At 38.5% G+C, this 21,212-nt stretch overlaps 1 protein-coding gene across 6 annotated transcripts in view; it reads left to right on the plus strand.

Moving 5' to 3' along the window:
- fryl (furry homolog, like) overlaps positions 1 to 21,212 on the plus strand; it is a 275,852-nt gene that overhangs the window by 170,441 nt on the left and 84,199 nt on the right. For all 6 annotated transcript variants that reach the window (XM_078398759.1, XM_078398756.1, XM_078398750.1 and 3 more), the window contains 11 exons: positions 3,779 to 3,951; positions 5,571 to 5,731; positions 8,316 to 8,426; positions 8,729 to 8,883; positions 9,761 to 9,860; positions 14,310 to 14,478; positions 16,771 to 17,030; positions 17,843 to 17,983; positions 18,701 to 18,869; positions 19,064 to 19,151; positions 21,002 to 21,114. In XM_078398759.1, coding sequence (XP_078254885.1) covers positions 3,779 to 3,951; positions 5,571 to 5,731; positions 8,316 to 8,426; positions 8,729 to 8,883; positions 9,761 to 9,860; positions 14,310 to 14,478; positions 16,771 to 17,030; positions 17,843 to 17,983; positions 18,701 to 18,869; positions 19,064 to 19,151; positions 21,002 to 21,114 — 1,640 coding nt within the window. The remainder of the gene's footprint in view (positions 1 to 3,778; positions 3,952 to 5,570; positions 5,732 to 8,315; positions 8,427 to 8,728; positions 8,884 to 9,760; positions 9,861 to 14,309; positions 14,479 to 16,770; positions 17,031 to 17,842; positions 17,984 to 18,700; positions 18,870 to 19,063; positions 19,152 to 21,001; positions 21,115 to 21,212) is intronic.

The raw sequence follows: 21,212 nt of genomic DNA on the forward strand, positions 1-21,212 counted from the left end.
TACACTAAGCATGAGAGGTTGATATCTGGAACATGTTGCCAGAATTAGTGGTGGAATCAGATACAATCACTATGTTTGAGAGACATTAATAAGCAAGGCATAGAAGGTTATGGACCTAATGCAGGATTGTGATTAGTGTAGATTGGACAAAATGGTTGGCATCGATGTAGTGGGCCAATGGGCCCATTTCTGTGTTATATGACTCCATGACTGACTTTAAAGAAGCACTGCAGTTAATAAATGCTTGATAGTTTTAAAGATGAATCGGTGACTTAAGTAGCTGCACTCAAGTAGGCTAACAATGATCCCAGTGTTCGTGGTGGGAAAACAAGTGTTTGACGACAGTGTTTTATGTGGATGAATGATTTGAGGCATTCAAAGACAAAGCATTGTCTTTTGTTCAGACCACATGCTCTCATACCTTTGCAATTTATTCCCCTGCCCTCCGCATCTGTCATCCCTGGCTGAACCACATTCTTCATAAGCGTCATGTTCTTCTTAACAGTGGGTTAATGTTTGAGTCTTTTCTATCAGGAAGGCTGACTGCTTAATAAAACCCATCTTTGTCAGTGCCAGAGATAAGTCAATTGTCAATTTAGAAAAGCAGTTTTCTGTGAACCAGCAGTGAAAATACCATGACGAAAGTATGTTCGGGGACATGACCAAAAAGGTTGTTGAGGGCAGAGCTGTAGATGTTGTGTACATGGACTTCAGTAAGGCATTCGACAAGGTTCTGTGGCGCCTTCACGCCTACGTAGGTTTTGCATACAGCCTGTCACCGCTGGCGACTCGCCAGCAGCCACACGAGAAGGTCCAGCCACAAGAGCTCAATAACAATAGACAATAGACAATAGGTGCAGGAGGAGGCCATTCGGCCCTTTGAGCCAGCACCGCCATTCAATGTGATCATGGCTGATCATTCTCAATCAGTACCCCGTTCCTGCCTTCTCCCCATACCCCTTGACTCTGCTATCCTTAAGAGCTCTATCTAGCTCTCTCTTGAATGCATTCAGAGAATTGGCCTCCACTGCCTTCTGAAGCAGAGAATTCCACAGATTCACAACTCTCTGCCTGAAAAAGGTTTTTCCTCATCTCCATTCTAAATGGCCTACCCCTTATTCTTAAACTGTGGCCCCTTGTTCTGGACTCCCCCAACATTGGGAACATGTTTCCTGCCTCTAACGTGTCCAACCCCTTAATAATCTTATACGTTTCAATAAGATCTCCTCTCATCCTTCTAAATTCCAGTGTATACAAGCCTAGTCACTCCAGTCTTTCAACATATGACAATTCCGCCGTTCCGGGAATTAACCTAGTAAACCTACGCTGCACGCCCTCAATAGCAAGAATATCCTTCCTCAAATTTGGAGACCAAAACTGCACACAGTACTCCAGGTGTGCAGAAGGACCTCTTTGCTCCTATACTCAACTCCTCTTGTTATGAAGGCCAACATTCCATTGGCTTTCTTCACTGCCTGCTGTACCTGCATGCTTCCTTTCAGTGACTGATGCACTAGGACACCCAGATCTCGTTGTACGTCCCCTGTTCCTAACTGGACATCATTCAGATAATACTCTGCCTTCCTATTCTTACCAACAAATTGGATAACCTCACACTTATCCACATTAAACTGCATTTACCATGCATCCGCCCACTCACACAACCTGTCCAAGTCACCCTGCAACCTCATAGCATCTTCCTCACAGTTCACACTACCACCCAGCTTTGTATCATCTGCAAATTTGCTAATGGTACTTTTAATCCCTTCATCCAAGTCATTAATGTATATTGTAAATAGTTGCGGTCCCAGCACCGAGCCTTGCGGTACCCCACTCTGCCATTCTGATAGGGACCCATTTCAACTCCAAGGTCAGACTCACTAATTGGCCTTATCTGCTCACTGGTTATGATTGGTGAGAATGTAGGTAAAAGGGGCTTCCGGAATAAACGTGACACAAGGTGTCTGCTTCTGCTAAACGTCGTTTGTCCTTTGCTTTCTGTCGTGGGATTCAGTAGATCCTACAGTTCCGAATGGTAGGCTGCTCTGGAAGGTTAGATCGCATGGGATCCAAGGAGAGATAGCTGAATGGATAGCAAATTGGCTCCATGGAAGGAAGCAGAGGGTGATAGTGAAAGGTTGCTTCTCAGACTGGAGGCCTGTGACTAGTGGTGTGCCTCAGAGTTTGGTGTTGGGCCCGTTACTGTTTGTCATCTACATCAATGATTTGGATGAGAACATACAGGGCAAGATTGCAAGTTTGCTGATGATACAAAAGTTAGTGGTTTTGCAGATAGTGAAGATGGCTCTGAAAGATTGCAGCAGGATCAGAATTGAGTGGCCAGGTGGGCAGAAGAATGGTTGATGGAATTTAACACGGACGTCGAACAAGGGCAAGACCTACACAGTAAATGGTAGGCCTCTGGGTAGTGTTGTAGAGCAAAGGGATTTAGGAGTAGAGGTGCATGGTTCTTTGAAGGTAGTGTCGCAGGTAGATAAGGTGGTCTAAAAGGCTTTTGGAACTTTGGCATTCATCAGTCAGAGTATTGAGTATAGGTTGGGATGTCATGCTGTAGTTGTATAAGACGTTGGTGAGACCGCATTTAGAATATTGTGTTCAGTTCTGGGCACCATGTTATAGGAAAGATATTGTCAAGTTTGAAAGGGTTCAGAAAAGATTTACAAAGATGTTGCCAGGACTAGAGGATGTGAGCTATAGGGAGAGGTTGAGTAGGCTGGGTCTCTATTCCATGGAGCGCAGGAGGAAGAGGGGAGATTTTTTTGAGGTGTACAAAATCATGAGAGGAATAGAACGGGTAGCACATAGTCTTCTGCCCAGAGTAGGGGAATCGAGGACCAGAGGACATAGGTTCAAGGTGAAGGAGATAAGATTTAATAGGAATCCGAGGGGTACCTTTTTCACACAAAGGGTGGTGGGTGCATGGAACAAGCTGCCAGAGGCGGTAGTTGAGGCTGGGACTATCCCATCGTTTAAGAAACAGTTAGACAGGTACATGGATGGGACTGGTTTGGAGGAATATGGACCAGGCGCAGGCAGGTGGGACTAGTATCCACACTGTATCACTCTATGACTATGACCAGGCATTTTAAGCCAAGCATGTGAGCTCCTAACCCCCCCAATGCCTGACTGCTATCTATATGGTAAAAATCAAGAATGTGATAAAATACTCACTACTTTTCAGGGAGATAGAAAAAAATGCAGTAAGACCCAAATTCATGGCACTGTTGTTGCCTCAGCTGCTGGGGAGGAACGGAAAATAGCAGTGGAACTATAGCAGTAGAGGAATGGGTAGCCGCAGACATGACTACAAGATGTTATGTTCCCTCCTCATGCCAGATGCCTGATGGCACCTATTGGTACCATGAACATTGTTATGAACATAATTATGAACCAATTTTTGAGAGGAACCAAAGCTCCCAATTGGAACAGCTGACTTGGGGGGGGGGGGGTCCTTTAATATATGCCATCACTTGGTAAAGGTCGTCTATCAGTGATTTCAAAATACTTGTATTGTTATTGTAAGTGCAGTGTGAGGATTTGCCTAGTTTCAAAGTCGATGTGTAGGACTAGCTGTTTGGCTGGAAACAGAATGACAACAATCAAGCCAATTAGGGGGAAAAAACTGATAAATTTAACAATGTATTCATTCCTTGCTTGAAATTACCAGCAATACTTTTCTTGAACTTCTTATAATAAGGATAATCTATTTGACTTGTTTTTGTTAGTTCTAACATTCTTTTCTTTTTCCAATTACCAGTGGAAGTGGAGGCCTTGATAACGAATTACATTCCCTCAATAATACTTTATTGGAGTATGTTGATCTAACCAGGCAGCTTCTTGAAGCTGAGAATGACAAGGATTCTGACACATTAAAGGATATCCGATGCCATTTCAGTGCCTTAGTGGCAAATATCATTCAAAATGTCCCAGGTATGCATAATTATAAGATAAACAATGTGTTAATATGGTACAAAATGTCAAGCAATTTCTTATTATTTGAAAGGAAACAATATTTAGTTAATTTTGTCTGTTTATAAAAAAATATATAACGTGCTTTCTGTTTTTGGGTAAGCATACACTGTGCCAAGGTTTACTCCAATACGGTAAATCCATTTAAGCCAGCAGTATGTTGTCTTAACTCTTGACAATGCACCACATCAATTTCGTTAATTTTCTGTGGTATAACAGTGCCAATAAGTAAAAAATGGAAAAGTTGTATAAAAGCTTTCAGCTTGCACTCATCTGGAGAATTTTCAAAGTGTAATTAACCTATATTTTTCCTATTGTAGAAAATATCTCAAGTCTAGCTGATATGTTAAAATAAAAGGGAGACTGCAAATGGAGGAAACAGCATTAATGCTTTACCTTAAGGCAGACCTTAAATTACTGAATCAAGACAATATCCAATTATGATAATTAGTTTAATCATTTAATTGGATGAGCATGTGAACATTAAACTTGTTGGCTCAGAAGTAAGGCTGTCTTGTTTAGAGACTGCTAGGTTCAGGCTGAGGGCATGTACCATCATTTACAGCCACCCATATTGGAAAGATAGCACACTTTTTCTATATTTTATAAAGCTTAAACTATCTTGGTGATTTTAGACATTATTTAATTAATGTTCATACCTCATTGAAATTATTAGTGGCTATTTTTTGGGGTGTCTGGTTGTCTTAGGTCACTTGTCACTGTAGAGAAACAGAATTGGACTACCTCCGAGTTCTTTTTCAACAAAAAGACACCTGCATTGCCCTCAATATATAATGGGAAAATCTGTGGATGGCAACTATTCTGCGGTTGGCAGCATGGGCTGTATGTAGTCCAGTACCATGATGTCAATTATTTCCATCGTTGAAATAGGCAAAATGCAAACCATGATCAGAGACAAAAAAAAACATTTCTCACAGCGAAACTAAACTGGAATAACACGTCAAAAGCATTTAAAAAGTGGTCAAACAAATCTGACAAGCAAAATTTTGGTGAGATTTGTACAAACCTGACTACATAGTATTAATATTTGACTTTCTTTCCCCCATGCAACATAAATCTGTTTGTGAATGCAACTTTCCAATTGAATATCCACAGTATTATATTTTCTATAGCTTCATGTTAGAAAAATATAATTGAAAAATGGCATGAGATCTTTGTCATCATTCTTCATCAGAATTGCTGGTTGTATTTCAAAACATAAAATGGGAAGGGGGTGTGTGCAAAACTCCTCATTCATTATTCTCAGAGATTACTTAAAGGATTTATTGTTTAATTATTAAAAAATTGTTGTGTTGAAATATTGGATTATTTGACTAATAGTATGAAAAGGCATTATGTTGAAAATAATGTTTTCTGTGTAATCTCTCTCCAGTGATTGTGAGTCCAAGGGGCCCAATATCTGACTGCAACACAGAAAATAAACTGTATTTCTGGCATTGTTTAACAGTTGTGCACTTAAACGGTGTTTCTAGTTTATATATTGCACAGTTATGTGAAGTGTAAATCTTCATATTTTCTGGAGTAATACTGAAAATTCTTATTTTTGTTTATTTTTACAGTGCACCAACGCAGGGCTATCTTTCCACAGCAAAGTCTACGTCATAGTCTGTTTATGTTGTTCAGTCACTGGGCCGGTCCCTTTAGCATTATGTTTACTCCCCTGGACAGATACAGTGATAGGAACATACAAATTAACCGGCACCAGTATTCTGCATTAAAGGTATTAGATTCTTCTCTTTCATGGAGAAAATCCAGCAAATTTTGATTTTGAACTTTAACTTGTATGTAAAAGGGTTGTATTTTTTTCCTGGAAATTTGCATTGTGTCATTTAACAAACATTAGAGATTAACGTATTTATTTAAGTGAACCAAGTCCAAGAGATTAATCAATGTTATATTGATGTACATACACATATTAATCAGAAGGGTTCTTATTTTAGCTTGTGTATATAAGGTGGGACAAAAATAGTTATAACTTTCTTGTATAAATATATTTTGCTGTCTGTGCTAGTTTAGTTTAGAGATACTGTGCGGAAACAGGCCCTTCGGCCCACCGAGTCCGCATCAACCAGCGATTCCCACACATTAACACACACTCGGGACAATTTACATTTATACCAAGCCAATTAACTTAGAAACCTGTACATGTTTCGAGTTTGGAAGGAAACCAAAGATCTCGGAGAAAACCCGCGCGGTCACAGGAAGAACGTACAAACTCCGTACAGACAGCACCCATAGTCCTGATTGAACCTGTGTAAGGCAGCATCTCTACCACTGCCCCAGCGTGCTAGCTTAAATCCAATACAGTTTCATAGTAAACGAGAAAGTTATAATGCCCCAGATTGTGCTTGATCCAACCCTGCTGCCCCCATTTGGCTCCAAACTAAAGCATTGGCCATACTTGCATGCCATCACCACCTTCAGGATGGCCTGTGGTAGAGGCCTCCATTCCATGCTCTTCCGCAAGGTGGAGCAGACTGTCAGTGACAACTTGACCTCCAAAGGCTGCACATGCATGTGAGAGGCATAATTCACTATTTTGAGTTCTTCCTGGTATTCAGAGATATTTCAAATGGATTTAAATAATTATTTTAAAAACCTCTGAAATTAATTACAAATTAAATCAGGTAAAAATATTGTAAATTAATTAAAAACATAAATGCAAAGTGAATGAAATAAAACGAGGCCAGGTAAATTTTTTGATGCAGATTGGTTGCCCCATTCAAGTGATTGGGAAGCCTGCTTTCACCCAACCCTAAATACAAGGAACTACAGGTGTTGATTTATATTTTAAAAAGACACACAGTGCTGGTTTATATTTTAAAAAGACACAAACTCAGCAGACCGACCTAAAGCCAAGGGGCTTGATACAAGGTGGGATCTCACCTCCAGCACCGTCCGGCCTTTACAATGCAATATGCTGATGCAGAGGCAGAGGCAGAAGCGACATTGAACAGCACTGGTTAAGTGAGCATTGAGTGTCTCCCATCAAAGCCTGATTTGTCCATGTATTATTTTATCCACGTGCACCACCTGCTGGAATTAACTGGCATATTATGTGCTCGATACAAGTTTGGAATTTTTCTCAGCAATTTATTTTACTTTGTGCAAATGAAAGAATTCCTTTATGAAACATTCTCAGCTCAATTTGTTATTTTGACACAGTGTAGGTGTACCTCAAATGGAAAATGTATTTAACATCAACCTTGTACGTTTAAAATTTGAACCCAAAGACGATAATCTTATAACCGTTTCCTTTTGCCCCATAAATATTTCCCATTCAATTATCCATTCAATTGTCTACTAAAAGTTCTTTGGAAAGTTACTGTTTTCACCATCCAATTAATCAACACAGGCCCATCACCAATTTTCTGGCAAATGGTGGTCCAGCACCTCCTGTAATCCAGCCAAAATTACGAGAGCGCTCTTGAAATCCCCCCCAAAAGTCCCCCCCAAAATATAACAGCTAGGCTGGCTGAGGTGGCCAATCTCAACCTCATCGGGACTTCCATAGCTGATCAGTGGATTGAATTTGGCCTCTGCAGCCTGGACTCTGGAACTCCAGCCTGGCCGGATCCAGCAGATCCGTTGCCATAGCCGATTTCTGCGGCCGATCAGCAGGTTGAATTTGCTTCATGTGGCCGGGGCTCTGTAACTCTGGCCCAGCCAGATCCTGTTCCCGTAGCTGACTTCTGAGATGGGCTTTGTGGGCTGGTATCTCAGCTCCACAGCGGCCTTGTACAGATGCTGCCTAACCTGCTGAGTGTTTCCAGCAACTTCTGTTTTTATGCCTAGATCTTTGAACAACTTACATTCTGAGCAATTATGAGTACCATAATGTCATTAATGACAAGAACCTACATAATGCCATGAAACTGCTGCTTTCCATAGTGGAGGTCTATAGATTTTCAGAATCCTTCTTCAACATGTATGGATTTAACAATCTGACATTGAAATTTGTCTAATTAGTAATACTGTTTTATTTTCTTTCTTTTTTTAACTCCAGGGTGCAAAATATGTCTTAAAATCATTTTAAACAGTGAAGGTTTGAAATATAATTGAATATGTGAGGTTTCAAGGAAAAGTTCAAATAAATGCTGTCAGTTTCCTATAATCATTTAATCACTTTAATTTCAACAAGTGCTTAATGTGGTTAATTTTTATGGTAGTATTGTATTACCGATTCCTGGATTTAGGGCATTTTTGATGCAACAGCATGAGTACTTAGGCCTAGGAAAATGTCATAAGCATTTTCAAAGTATTTCTTTAACCTTGTGTCTCAATTCCATTTTTCCTGTCAATAGGCTATGTCAGCTGTACTATGTTGTGGACCTGTATCAGATAATGTGGGTTTGTCTTCAGATGGCTACTTGTACAAGTGGTTGGATAATATTCTAGATTCCCAGGAAAAAAAAGTAAGAAATACCATGTTATAATATTGAAGACTAAATGAACTTAATTATAATTATCTTGAGATTCTTGTCTTTGTTAATTTTATGAGTTAACTATAATATGGAATCCTTGTTCATTTACACCATGTATAAATGTATTGTATTATTTGAAGGCAAGATTAGTTAACATGATGTTTTTGTTAAAATCAAACAATAGCTCGAACTCATATAATTGTCCCTGCTTATTCTAGCAATAAGTATTGATTTGTGATACAATTTATTATATAATCAGTGTTTTAATATGATCTATATTTTACTGTCTTTAGGTTCATCAGTTAGGTTGTGAAGCTGTAATGCTTTTATTGGAACTGAATCCAGACCAGAGTAATCTGATGTGCTGGGCTGTAGATCGATGTTATACAGGTTCAAGACGTGTGGCAGCTGGGTGTTTCAAGGCAATAACCAATGTATTCCATAACAGGTATAATTTTAACTGTCACGTATTGACTGTTAAGCAGTAATAGGCATATCGGGTAAATGCAATGAAAATCTATATCATAACTGTTTACAAATTGAGTATTGGGAGGAAAGTCTGAATCTCAAAACTACAATGCTGAGAACCATATTCTGCACTCTATCTTCCCCTTTGCTCTACCTATTAGACTTGAGTTTGACTTTATTATATTTATGTATAGTGTTATCTCATCAGATGGCATGCAAAACAAATATTTTCACTGTACCTAGATACATGTGACAATAATAAACCTAATTATCTTAAACTTCATATTCCACTTCATAATCATGAGCAATTGAAATGAGTTCATATTACAGCCTTTCATTCATGTGAATTGAAATTTAAAGTAATCTGCAACAGGTGTCTGGAGAAATAAAATGTAATGATGAACTCATCTGCTGCATCTCCAGGATAGTACTGGTATTGACCTGTTGCAGATTCCTACCACTTATCTTCATAAATGGCACAGGATGTGTCCTAAGTGCAAAGAAGAACCTGAGGGTGAACTATTATAATGGAAAACCTTATTATAACCATTGCCTAAAGTGCATGATTCTCGTTATCAGAGTTTTTAAAATTGTACATACAAAATCGAATGCGTTTTGATGGCAGTTAATGTATTTGATTTTGGTCTTTTAAAAAAAAGTATATTATTTTTAACCAGGTACCCTTACGCTGTATATACTTTACTATATAAATATGGTGTGTATTTAGCTAGGATTGTACTGCTTGATTTAATATTTGTTTTTGTTCATGTGTACTTTACTTGTGTTAATCTTACCAAATGTAATACAAAGTCTAACCTTTACGTAATATTGCATGTTCTTTTGGAATTTCTTCACAGAGATTACCAGTTTGACACAGTGACCCTGCTGAACCTAATACTTTTCAAAGCAGCTGATTCATCCAGAGAGATCTATGAAATTGCCATGCAACTGCTGCAGGTTTGCATTTGAAATAGAACGAGTAGAATTTTCTCAATGAAAAGCGTATAATGATTTAGAATACTTTCTTCCATTATTAAACCTTGGAAAAAACATTCTCCTAATTATAAATCTAAATATTATGAGTTTTGTCACAATATTACATTGATGATAATCTCTCATTTTTGTCATTTCCAAATAACGGGTGAGACTTGTCAATTAAAAGGATTGACTCTGGCAATTGTCACAACTTCCCAAATATTTACGATCCTTCAATGCATGGGGAAATTCCATTTGTCACAATTCCCTCTTTTTAACACTCATGGCTATCATTTGTTTCAGTAGCCCGAGTAGAAAAGCATAGATTTTAAGTGGTTTAACCAATCACCTTTGATTGATGCAATTAAGGACTTTGCATGAGGATGAAAATCATGCAAAATAATTAAAAACACTTTTTGCTCAACATCAACCACCCTGATTAGATGAATTCTAATGATTTATATTAAATGTCCATGCACAATATATCTTGTCTCCTGGAGGATGTTCACCACTCGGATTTTGTGATTGATTAACATCTTGGCTTGATGTTCATGTTTAAGTTGATTTTAAATTAACATTAAATGGTACAAGACAGTTGAATTTACTTTGGGTACATTTGAACCATTGATAAGTGATCCAAATCTGAAATAATGTTGTATCTAATTTCTTTAGGTATGTTAAGAGAAAAAGATTAGTAAAGACAAATGTGGGTCCCTTGAAGGCAGAATCGGGTGAAATTATTTTGGGTAACAAGGAAATGGCAGAAGAGTTGAACAGGTACTTTGGACCTGTCTTCACTAAGGAAGACACAAACAATCTCCCAGATGTACTGAAGGACAGAAGATCTAGGGAGACAGAGGAACTGAAAGAAATTTGCATTAGGCGAGAAATAGTATTGGGTAGACTGATGGGACTGAAGGCTGATAAATCCCTAGGGCCTGATGGTCTGCATCCCAGGATACTCAAGGAGGTGGCTCAAGAAATCGTGGAAGCAATGGTGATCATTTTCCAATGTTCAATAGATTCAGGATCAGTTCCTGTGGATTGGAGGGTAGCTAATGTTATCCCACTTTTCAAGAAAGGAGCGAGAGAGAAAACGGGGAATTACAGACCAGTTAGCCTGATGTCGGTGGTGGGGAAGATGCTGTAGTCAATTATTAAAGAGGTAATAATGGCGCATTTAGATAGCAGTAAAAGGTCCAAGTCAGCATGAATTTATGAAGGGGAAATCCTGCATGACTAATCTTCTCGAATTTTATGAGGATGTGACAAGTGAAATGGATGAAGGAGAGCCAGTGGATGTAGTGTATCTAGACTTTCAGAACGCTTTTGATAAGGTACCACACAAGAGATTGGTGAGCAAAATTAGAGCACATGGTATTGGGGGTAGGGTATTGACATGGATAGAGAATTGGTTGGCAGACAGGAAGCAAAAAGTAGGAATAAACGGGTCCTTTTCAGAATGGCAGGCAGTGACGAGTGGAGTGCCGCAAGGCTTGGTGCTGGGGCCGCAACTATTTACAATATATATTAATGATTTGGATGATGGAATTAGAAGTAACACTAGCAAGTTTGCAGATGACACCAAGCTGGGTGGCGGTGTGAAATGTGAAGAGGATGTTAGGAGGTTGCAGGGTGACTTGGACAGGTTGAGTGAGTGGGCAGATGCAGTATAATAATAATAATAATAATAATAATAATAATAATATTCATTTATTGTCATTGCAACAAGTACAACGAAATTAAAAAATAGCCAATCCTGACGGTGCGTACAAACATATATGCAATAAATGCAAAAACAAATAAATACAATTATATTAAGTACAAAGATTTTTTAACAGTGTTGCCTAGTGCAGAAGGTAGTGTTCAGTTCTCGTATGGCCCTGGGGTAAAAACTGTTCTTAAGTCTGTTTGTTCGGGATTTGACAAGTGAAATGGATGAAGGAGAGCCAGTGTAGATAAATGTGAGGTTATCCACTTTGGCGGCAAAAACAAGGAGGCAGATTATGATCGCAATGGTGTCAGATTAGGTAAAGGGGAAGTGCAACGAGACCTGGGTGTCCTTGTACACCAGTCACTGAAAGTAAGCGTGCAGGTACAGCAGGCAGTGAAGAAAGCTAATGGCATGTTGGCCTTCATAACAAGTATAGGAGTAAAGAGGTTCTTCTGCAGTTGTATAGGGCCCTGGTGACACCACATTTGGAGTATTGTGTGCAGTTTTGGTCTCCTAATTTGAGGAAGGAAGTCCTTGTTGTTGAGGCAGTGCAGCGTAGGTTCACAGGGTTAATCCCCAGGATGGCAGGACTGTCATATGAGGAATGACTGGAAAGACTGGGCTTGCATTCATTGGAGTTTAGAAGGATGAGAGGGGAACTTATGGAGACGTATAAATTTATAAAAGGACTGTACAAGCTAGATGCAGGAAAAATGTTCCCAATGTTAGGGAAGTCCAGAACCAGGGGGCACAGTCTAAGAATAAAGGGGAGGCCATTTAAAACTGAGGCGAGAAGAAACTTTTTCATCCAGAGAGTTGTGAATTTGTGGAATTCTCTGCCACAGAAGGCAGTGGAGGCCAATTGAATGAATTTAAAGGAGGGTTGGATAGAGCTCTAGGGGCTAGTGGAATCAAGGGATATTGGGAAAAGGCAGGCACAGGTGACTGATTGTGGATGATCAGCCATGATCGCAATGAATTGCGGTGCTGGCTCGAAGCACCAAATGGCCTCCTCCTGCACCTATTTTCTCTGTTTCTATGTAATAGAACAGCTGGATCCAGCAAAACTCTTTCGAATCCAATGTCAACAGGATTTGTACAGCAGTCATTAGACATAAGCAAGAATAAAATAGCTATTTTCTGATTTGCAAATATTATAAGTCCAATGCATCATTCAGTGGGTTAAATTCAAATTACAGCTGCTTTTAGTGGATACTTAAAGTGAAGCAATGCCATAATGGAAGCCGCAGCAGGTTAATAATAAACTTCACTATAGTACACACTGGTGAAGTGGACAGAGCCAAGACAGAGACAGTTAAAATTAACCTAATGCTGTGTTAGATTATATATTTATGTATAGGAAGAGTAAAAGAAGACACGCGGCAAGTTCCCTAAAGATATTGTGAGTAGGTACATATAGGTTTATGTATACAGATCTTTGAAGGTTACACGATAAATAGAAGGTTTTTCCCCAAAGATAGAATGCAAGATCTTTAGTCTCATTTAATAGAGGTCTAAAAGCAAAGTTTAAATCTATGAAACACTGATTTAAGTCTTAGCTGGAGTCTTGAACTTAATTGAGGGCATCACCTTTCAGTTCTGAGGACCTTGTAGTTGGAAGGATGTCACATTACATTTTCGCATTCTGCCGAATTGCCAGTCTTATTGAGAAAAGATACTTCATTAGATCCAAATATTGGTTTGCAAGGCAAATATACAGCAATTTTAACGAACTTTAACAAAACAATACTACCAAACCTTTGGACAATTAACACATTGAGAACTAAACACTACAGAGCTTATTCCTATATCCCAGATGAAGTAAACGTCAAGCCTTTAATAGTTATTCAGTGAAGATCATGATAATTATGTCAACTTAGTTCATTTGTTGCCTGTGTTTCCATTGAATCTGAACTTTATTAATTTAAGAATTGGAATACATAAGCTTAGCCAATTCAATAATGACTAAATTATTCATGGTTTCATGAAGTATTACTGAAGTTGGCAATATCCTGCCAACCTTGCAACTGTCTTTGGCTTGATGTCAAGGCAGTTGATGAACAGGAGGGAACAAAACATTTGGTAGGCGACACAGTGGCGCAGCTAAGAGTTGCTGCCTAGCAGCGCCTTAAACCCTGGTGCTGTCTGTGCAGAATTTGCATGTTCTCCCTGTGATCAAGTGAATTTCTTCCGGGCACACGGTTTCCTCACACATTCCAAAGGCGTGTGAGTTTGTAGATTAATTGGCCTCTGTAAATTGTCCTTAGGATGTAGGGCATGCTTAGAACTAATGTGTGAACGGGTGCTCGATGGTCGGTGTGAACTTAGTGAGCCAAAAGGCCTGTTTCCATGCTCTACCTCTTACACAAAAACTGAATGGGTCTGATTTGGTGCACTACTTTGACGTTTTATCTGGAGTTATGTCTGAGAATATACGAAAAAATGCTTTCTATAATATTTTTGAATAACTAATGTTAAGAAAAAATATAGAAGCTACTTGGTTAATACACCTTGTATTTTTTTGGATCACGATGGGCAATCCAGGATTTAACAGCAGTGCCTTAGGCACCTCAAACCTGTTTTCCTGAATTCCTTCTCTAACACTTCATACAGCCTTGAAAAACATTTGGATTATCAAAGCAACAAGTTTTTTCATCTTCAGTTGAACTTTGAATAAACCATTTAAAAATGTTGTGCATTGGTTTGATTATTTGCAGATTTTGGAGCCCAAGCTATTTCGGTATGCCCACAAGCTGGAAGTACAACGAACCGATGGAATATTAAATCACCCGTCTCCATTACCGCATCTGTACTCAGTTTCCTACTATCAATTATCAGAGGAATTGGCAAGGACTTACCCAGAGCTCACAATCTCAATCTTCTCGGGTATATTTTATTTGTTGTATTTGCAATAATTTCTCTTTGATATGAAAATGATCTTTCAAATTTACTTTAGGTTATCATTCTTAGAAAAAAAACTTCTTTGTCATTTTGTATTTTTGTGAAAAACAAGAATTTATTTGAAAAAACTTCCTCTTTTGCAAATAATTTTCAAATAGCTTTAAAATATCTTACTAACTCTTACTAATATCTTACTAAATTCTGCTCTTACTCAGACTGTTTGAATGTGCCAGAGCAGTTTTCTACTTTGATCAACTGGAAAATGTCATTATCTGCTTTATAAAAAAGGCTGCATAAAATATTTGTAAATATGGAAGGATAGCAGATTTATACAAGGTGATCCAAATTTGCCAGTTTGAACAGTCTTGCCTTGAGGCCCTGCAAAGCCAATGTTTGCCTTGTGTTGCCAGAAAGGTTTGAAAACATTAATCCCAAGGGATTTCTGTTCCTTGCCAATCTTCAATTTTTATGCTGTGCCCATTTTACAAATATTGATTCAATTCAACATGTTAAATTTTTGAAGTTATGACCAATCCATGTCATTTATCCAAAAAAGTCTAACTCGCAGATGTTATTCCTTTGTAAAGTGCATGAGTAAGAAATCATGGAAAACCACCTCAGCCAGGACACTGACGTCCTAAATGTCAGTGTCCTGAACTTGATCAACATATTCAGACCAGCCTTGCTGTCTAACAAGAAATCAAGAAACTCGTATACCTTTTCAAAAATAACAAGGCCTTGGAAGCTGACAGTGACCAGCTAAAATCTTAAACCTAGGCAGATAAGTGCTTCGGTCTCAAATCCATAAATTCACCATGACTATTTTCACCAAAGGAGACAGGTCCAACTGTGGGAGCTAGGGACATATTCCATCATGTCTGCCACAGGGAAGGTCTTCATCAGGATCCTCCTCAACTATTCCTTGCAGGGAATTCAATCTGTCTGGAGGCTCTTGGGGCATGATGTTCTCTCTGACAATTCCAATAAAATTGCAGAGGGTCTGTGAAACACCTCAAATTTGACAGTCCACAGAAGTTCACCTCGCTTATGTTTGCTCCATGACGGCATGCAAGCTGTGGTGTTGACGAAATGGTCTAAAACCGAATCAATGTGTGAAGCTATGTCATTACCCCAATACTTCCTTCAATTTTTCTAACCTCAGTGCTGCTTCTTTTTTTCTGACAAACTTCCTGTGGTAGTGGAGCTAATTCTCAGAACTAGTTGGAAACTATTCAACCAATGGTGGTTACACTCCAAAACTAATCAAGGTGCAATAGGTAGGCGACACTTGCATTTGCACGCACTCGGGCTGAGCTCCAAGACAATGTCCATTCATTCACTGCAATATCAAGGTTCTTTACCGACCTACCAACCCCTCACTCCCAACCAACCAGGCTGCCCTTTGATGGTAAAGGATCACAAAAAGACCCTGGAAATGTTGGACCACCTTTCAGCAAGACAGACATCAATGATGAAAGCTATACCATCTTAAATGCCCCAGCACAGCCTTTGCTCTATTGAAGAAAAGTTTGTTTGAAAATCAAACCTCAGCATTAACATAACACTGATGTTCCACTGGGCTTATGAAAAGTTTGAAGGTAGTGCACTGTTTTCTTGAAGAAGTATAATATCTTTACTAATTCCTGGGAACCTCTGCGCCATGACAACTGAAAATGGTGAGCGAACATTTGGGATGGTGTTGAGAACCTCTCAAGCTGTGCGTAAGTGGCAACTGAGCACACCTACTCACAATTTACACACTCTTTTGTCCCGTTCATTCACCTCCACCCCTCGTGAATGAGTTTTCAAGTCTCACATTGACCTCACTGGTCACCTCAAAACCACCAACACATGAGTGGGGAACAGGACTGCAGATGCTGATTCATATCAAAGATAGACACATAGTGCTGGAGTAACTCAGCAGGTCGGGCAGAATATCTGGGGACCCAAACAGGATATTTTGGATTGGGACCCTTCTTCATACTGAAATTTGGGGTGAGGAGGGGGTAGTGAAGAGCTGGAGGCAGGAAAAGACCAGGAGCAATCAAAGCTCACACCAATTATCTCAGGTGGGGAGGTGCCCTGATAGGGCCATTGGAAGCAAGTTATCTTCAATCCCTAAGAAGATCATTTATTTTTTGCTCAAACGTAATTACTAATATGATATCAAACTTATTTCTTGAAATATTTAGAGCTTTGAGTATTTTCTTCAAAGCTACTGGTTGACCTCAGAATATTTGATACTGAATTATGGTACTGATGTTTTAACCTTCACAGAAGTCAGCCACAGAATCCAAACAGCACACCCTGCAGGTCGGCAAGTGATGCTGCATTACCTTCTGCCCTGGATGAACAATATTGAACTGGTAGATTTCAAACCCTTGCCGTCAGCAAAGACTGTGGATGAATCTGATGCAGACTACATGAAGGACGGGGAGGTGATGACTAACAGCAGACGCTGGCTGAAAGGGGAAGGTTGGGGATCGCCACAAGCTACTATCATGGTGCTAAATAACCTGATGTATATGACGGCAAAGGTAAGTGTTCAATTTTTGTTTTCTTTTCAATATTCTATTCAATATCACAAAATTATCACAGAACAAAAAATCAGTTGTTAAATGTCACAAGTTTTATTACATGCTGAAGATCATGGTTTTCACAAATGGTGCAACAGGTTTTTTATATTTTGATCTTAAAATTCACTGGTATGGACGATAATGGGTTGGAATTAGTCTTCCAGGGTTATGAATTTTTGGGGTTTATTTGCTCAACCATTACAACAGAGTATGGACAGGCTCAGCAATAAATCTTGGGCATTGAGTAAATCTTGGGCATTGAGTAAACTGGTTGAATCTGCAATTATAAGTTCATAAGTGATAGGAGCAGAATTAGGCCATTTGGTCCATCAAGTCTACTTCGCCATTCAATCATTGCTTATCTATCTCCCTCCTCACCCCATTCTCCTGCCTTCTCTCCAAAACCCCTGACATTATTTTGACCATAAGAATATAAAATACATTTATAAACGTGTGGTACTGTGATGCACAAAAATAATTATTTTATTTTGCAGTTTCTAAAAGCAGTATTTTTCTTAAGCTGGCATTTTTTTTTAAATTTAAATTTTCTTCTGATAATTTTTAGTGTCAAATCATTGAGACTTTCAGAGATTTGTTAAATTTTAATTTCTATTGACATACAACCACAGTGAAAATAGTTTTTATTATTTTAATATGTTAATATTAGCAGTAAAGATATTGAAAATTTACCCTGATTGTGAGAGATACTTACTTGTCAGAGTTGATACTCAGTTTGTTTATGTTTACGTTTTGTGATTTTTTTTTGGTAACAGTATGGTGATGAGCTGGCATGGTCAGAGATAGAAAATGTGTGGACCACACTGGCAGACAGCTGGCCCAAAAACCTAAAAATAATTCTGCACTTCCTCATCAGTATGTGTGGTGTGTCGAGTGAGCCCAGCCTCTTGCCCTATGTAAGTAAATTGGCCCAGAGCGTAGTCTGTAAGTCATTTGTTATTACTTATTATCCTCATGAATTTGTTTGCAATTTATGATTATCAGTTGGAAGATCAGAAATTTAAGTGTGTTACAGAATTTCTCTCATAAAGCAAAATTGGTTTACAGTACATCTTTTGGCCTTAATCCCTTTTAAAAGAATGTAATAATACTTTGGAAACAAGCTCAGTTTTACAGGAGATAAACGAAATTCCAAATGGTGGGAATCCTGAGCAAAACACAAAGTGCTGGAGGAACCCAGCAGGTCAGGCAGCATCTGTGGAAGGAATGGACAGGCAATGTTTTGGGTTGGGACTCTTTATCACACTGATAGTGGAGGTCGGGGATAGGAGGATAAATGTTGGAAAGGTGAGGTGAGGGTGGGGCAAAGTCAGGCAAGTTTTTTTGGATACAGATGGTGGGGGAGTGTTCTAAAATTACTTACCACATATCAGACTGATGATAAAGCCAAAATACATCTAGATTTTAAATATATTAAATATTGTGATATTGTTGAAGGTAAGATGTTGAAACTATTTAGTGGAATAATGGTTCAATGGATTTGAAGTTAATTGTTATTGCCATGATGTACTATCTTCACCTCAATAACCTAACTCACCAGGGAAAGTGGAAACCGATGCAGCTTTCCAGAAATCACAGATTTCCTGATCATGAATATTTTTACATTTCTGCAGATCAAAAAAGTAGTTGTCTACTTGGGGAGAGATAAAACAATGCAGTTGTTAGAAGAGCTGGTGGAAGAACTGCAGCTGACCGATCCAGTCAGCTCGGCTGTAATTCACTTGGACAACCCACCTTACTATCGCATCACTTCTAGCTACAAAATCCCCTCTGTCACCTCAGGTAACTATACTATACAAGGGATTATATTGCACTTTTTGGTTTTGTACATTTATTATGAAGTAGTACATTCTTAAAAACTGTTTTTGTTTTCCAATATCTAATTTTATTGTGGTATGTTAAATATTAGGTATATTTTTTCAAATTCTATATTAAGATTGCACTTTTAACTCATTCAATTTTTATTCAATGTGTAGGTACCACTTCCAGCAGCAATACAATGGTGGCTGGACATGATGGTCATCAGGACAATAAATTAGCAAAGGATCCTACAATTGAAGAAAAGTATGTACTTTGATTATTTTTTTAAAGTTTCATTGAATTTCCCAGGAATTAGTAGGTTAACCTCTGATGAGCTTTTGTCGGCACTGGGCCTGTACTCACTGGAGTTTAGAAGAATGAGGAGGGACCTCAATGAAACAAACAGAATAGTGGAAGGCTTGGATAGAGTGGATGTGGAGAGGATGTTTCCACTTGTGGGAGAGTGTAGGACTAGAGGTCATAGCCTCAGAATTATAGGACATTCTTTTAGGAAGATGAGGAGAAATTTCTTTAGTCAAAGGGTGGTGAATCTGTGGAATTCTTTGCCTCAGAAGACTGTAGAGGCCAAGTCAGTGGATATTTTTAAGGCAGAGATAGATAGATTTTTGATTAGTACATGTGTCCGAGGTTATGGGGAGAAGGCAGAGAATGGGGTTAGGAGGGAGAGATAGATCAGCCATGATTGAATGGTGGAGTAAACATGATGGGCCAAATGGTCTAATTCTACTCCTATCCCTTATGAAAACCATTTAATTTTTAATTATTATCTTTGGTAACTCATTTGCTACAAAAAAATTAATTTGTTTTAATTACTGAGGTTATTTAAAAAGTTAAAATCACTCAAAGCTTTTACAATGTTTTTTTTACAGTTGGCAAAGCTGAAGAGGGTCTTTGCTGGCTGAAAATGCTTTTGGTAGGGTGTTAGTATGGCTGCTGCTAAGACCATGCCACTGGATCCATGATGCCGAGTCTGGCAAGATTGGTTGGCCAAATTTAGTTCCGGTTAGGAATGGTCTGGAGGGACTGTGAATGGTTAACATGGGTGAGGGATACTGGTCAGGCAAGGTTTGGCCCAATGGAGATTCATCAGTCTGAAGGAGGGTTCTAATCTGAAACGCTATCCTTCAGTTCCCTTCACAAATGCTGCATGACTCTGAGTTCCTCCAGTACTTTGTTTTTTTGCTCAAAGTTTGCCCTAGGTTTTCCATGTTCTTTGCATTTGACATATTGCCATACATTATTATTTTTTTAATTTATTTATTTTCCGGTCAATACAATACAACAGATTGACCATACAGTTGTGAAAGTTAAATAGTGCGAAATCATTGTATCAAAAATAAAACAATATAATCACACATTATATTTTCTGACTGAAAAAAAAGGTGTAGGCAGAAGCCAAAGCTTATTGTGCCTACCCTTAATACTTAACAAAATATAATTTTTTTTAAAACACAACATCATAAGTCAGAAGCAGATAAACAAAACATAGAAAGAAACTCAAATATAGTCAAGAACCATCATTTCTGTCATGCCAGTCATTTCTCAGTGTTGATCACATATTTTGTATCTTTCAAATATAATATTTTTAAACATTTTCTTGAATTTACACATATTACTACACTCTTTTAATTTATTGTTGCAACTGTTCCATAAATTGACCCCTTTAACAGTCACACATCCATTTTTCACATTTATTCTTACCCTCATTTTTTCAAATATATAATTACCCCAGAGTGGATACCTGCTCTCCCTCACTGAAAACAAACCTTGGATACAGTCAGGAAGTGTTCTTTCTTTTGCTCTAAACATTATTTGTAGTTGTGGTTCCTTTAGATATTTTGAGGTAATTATATTTAATAACCGAAATTTAAATTATAGTTAGATGCTAAGTGCTAGAGTAACTCAGCAGGTCAGGCAGCATAACACTGTCAGGTAACACTAAGTTACTTCAGCGCTTTGATGCTGCCTGACCCGCTGAGTTACTCCAACACTTTGTGTCTTCATTATAAACCAGCATCTGCAGTTCCTTCCAACACTTAAATTATAATTTCTAAATTTTTCAGCCTAATTGACTACTTTCTCGATTTTATCAGTTATGGACACCTTGACATCTACGGTGGACTGAATAGTAACCTGAACCGGCAGCATCACCGGCTAGAATCTCGTTACAGCAGCAGCTCTGGAGGATCTTATGAAGAGGAGAAGAGTAAGTAAATTAGTTTCAAATCGTGATGCGGAGGTTTGTCTTATTTGGGTTGAAACCTCAAGTTCAAAGTGTGTTTGCAAACTTGGCTGAGTTTGCCA

Source organism: Rhinoraja longicauda, chromosome 1, assembly GCF_053455715.1.
Source record: "Rhinoraja longicauda isolate Sanriku21f chromosome 1, sRhiLon1.1, whole genome shotgun sequence".
Taxonomy (NCBI): Eukaryota; Metazoa; Chordata; class Chondrichthyes; order Rajiformes; family Arhynchobatidae; genus Rhinoraja; species Rhinoraja longicauda.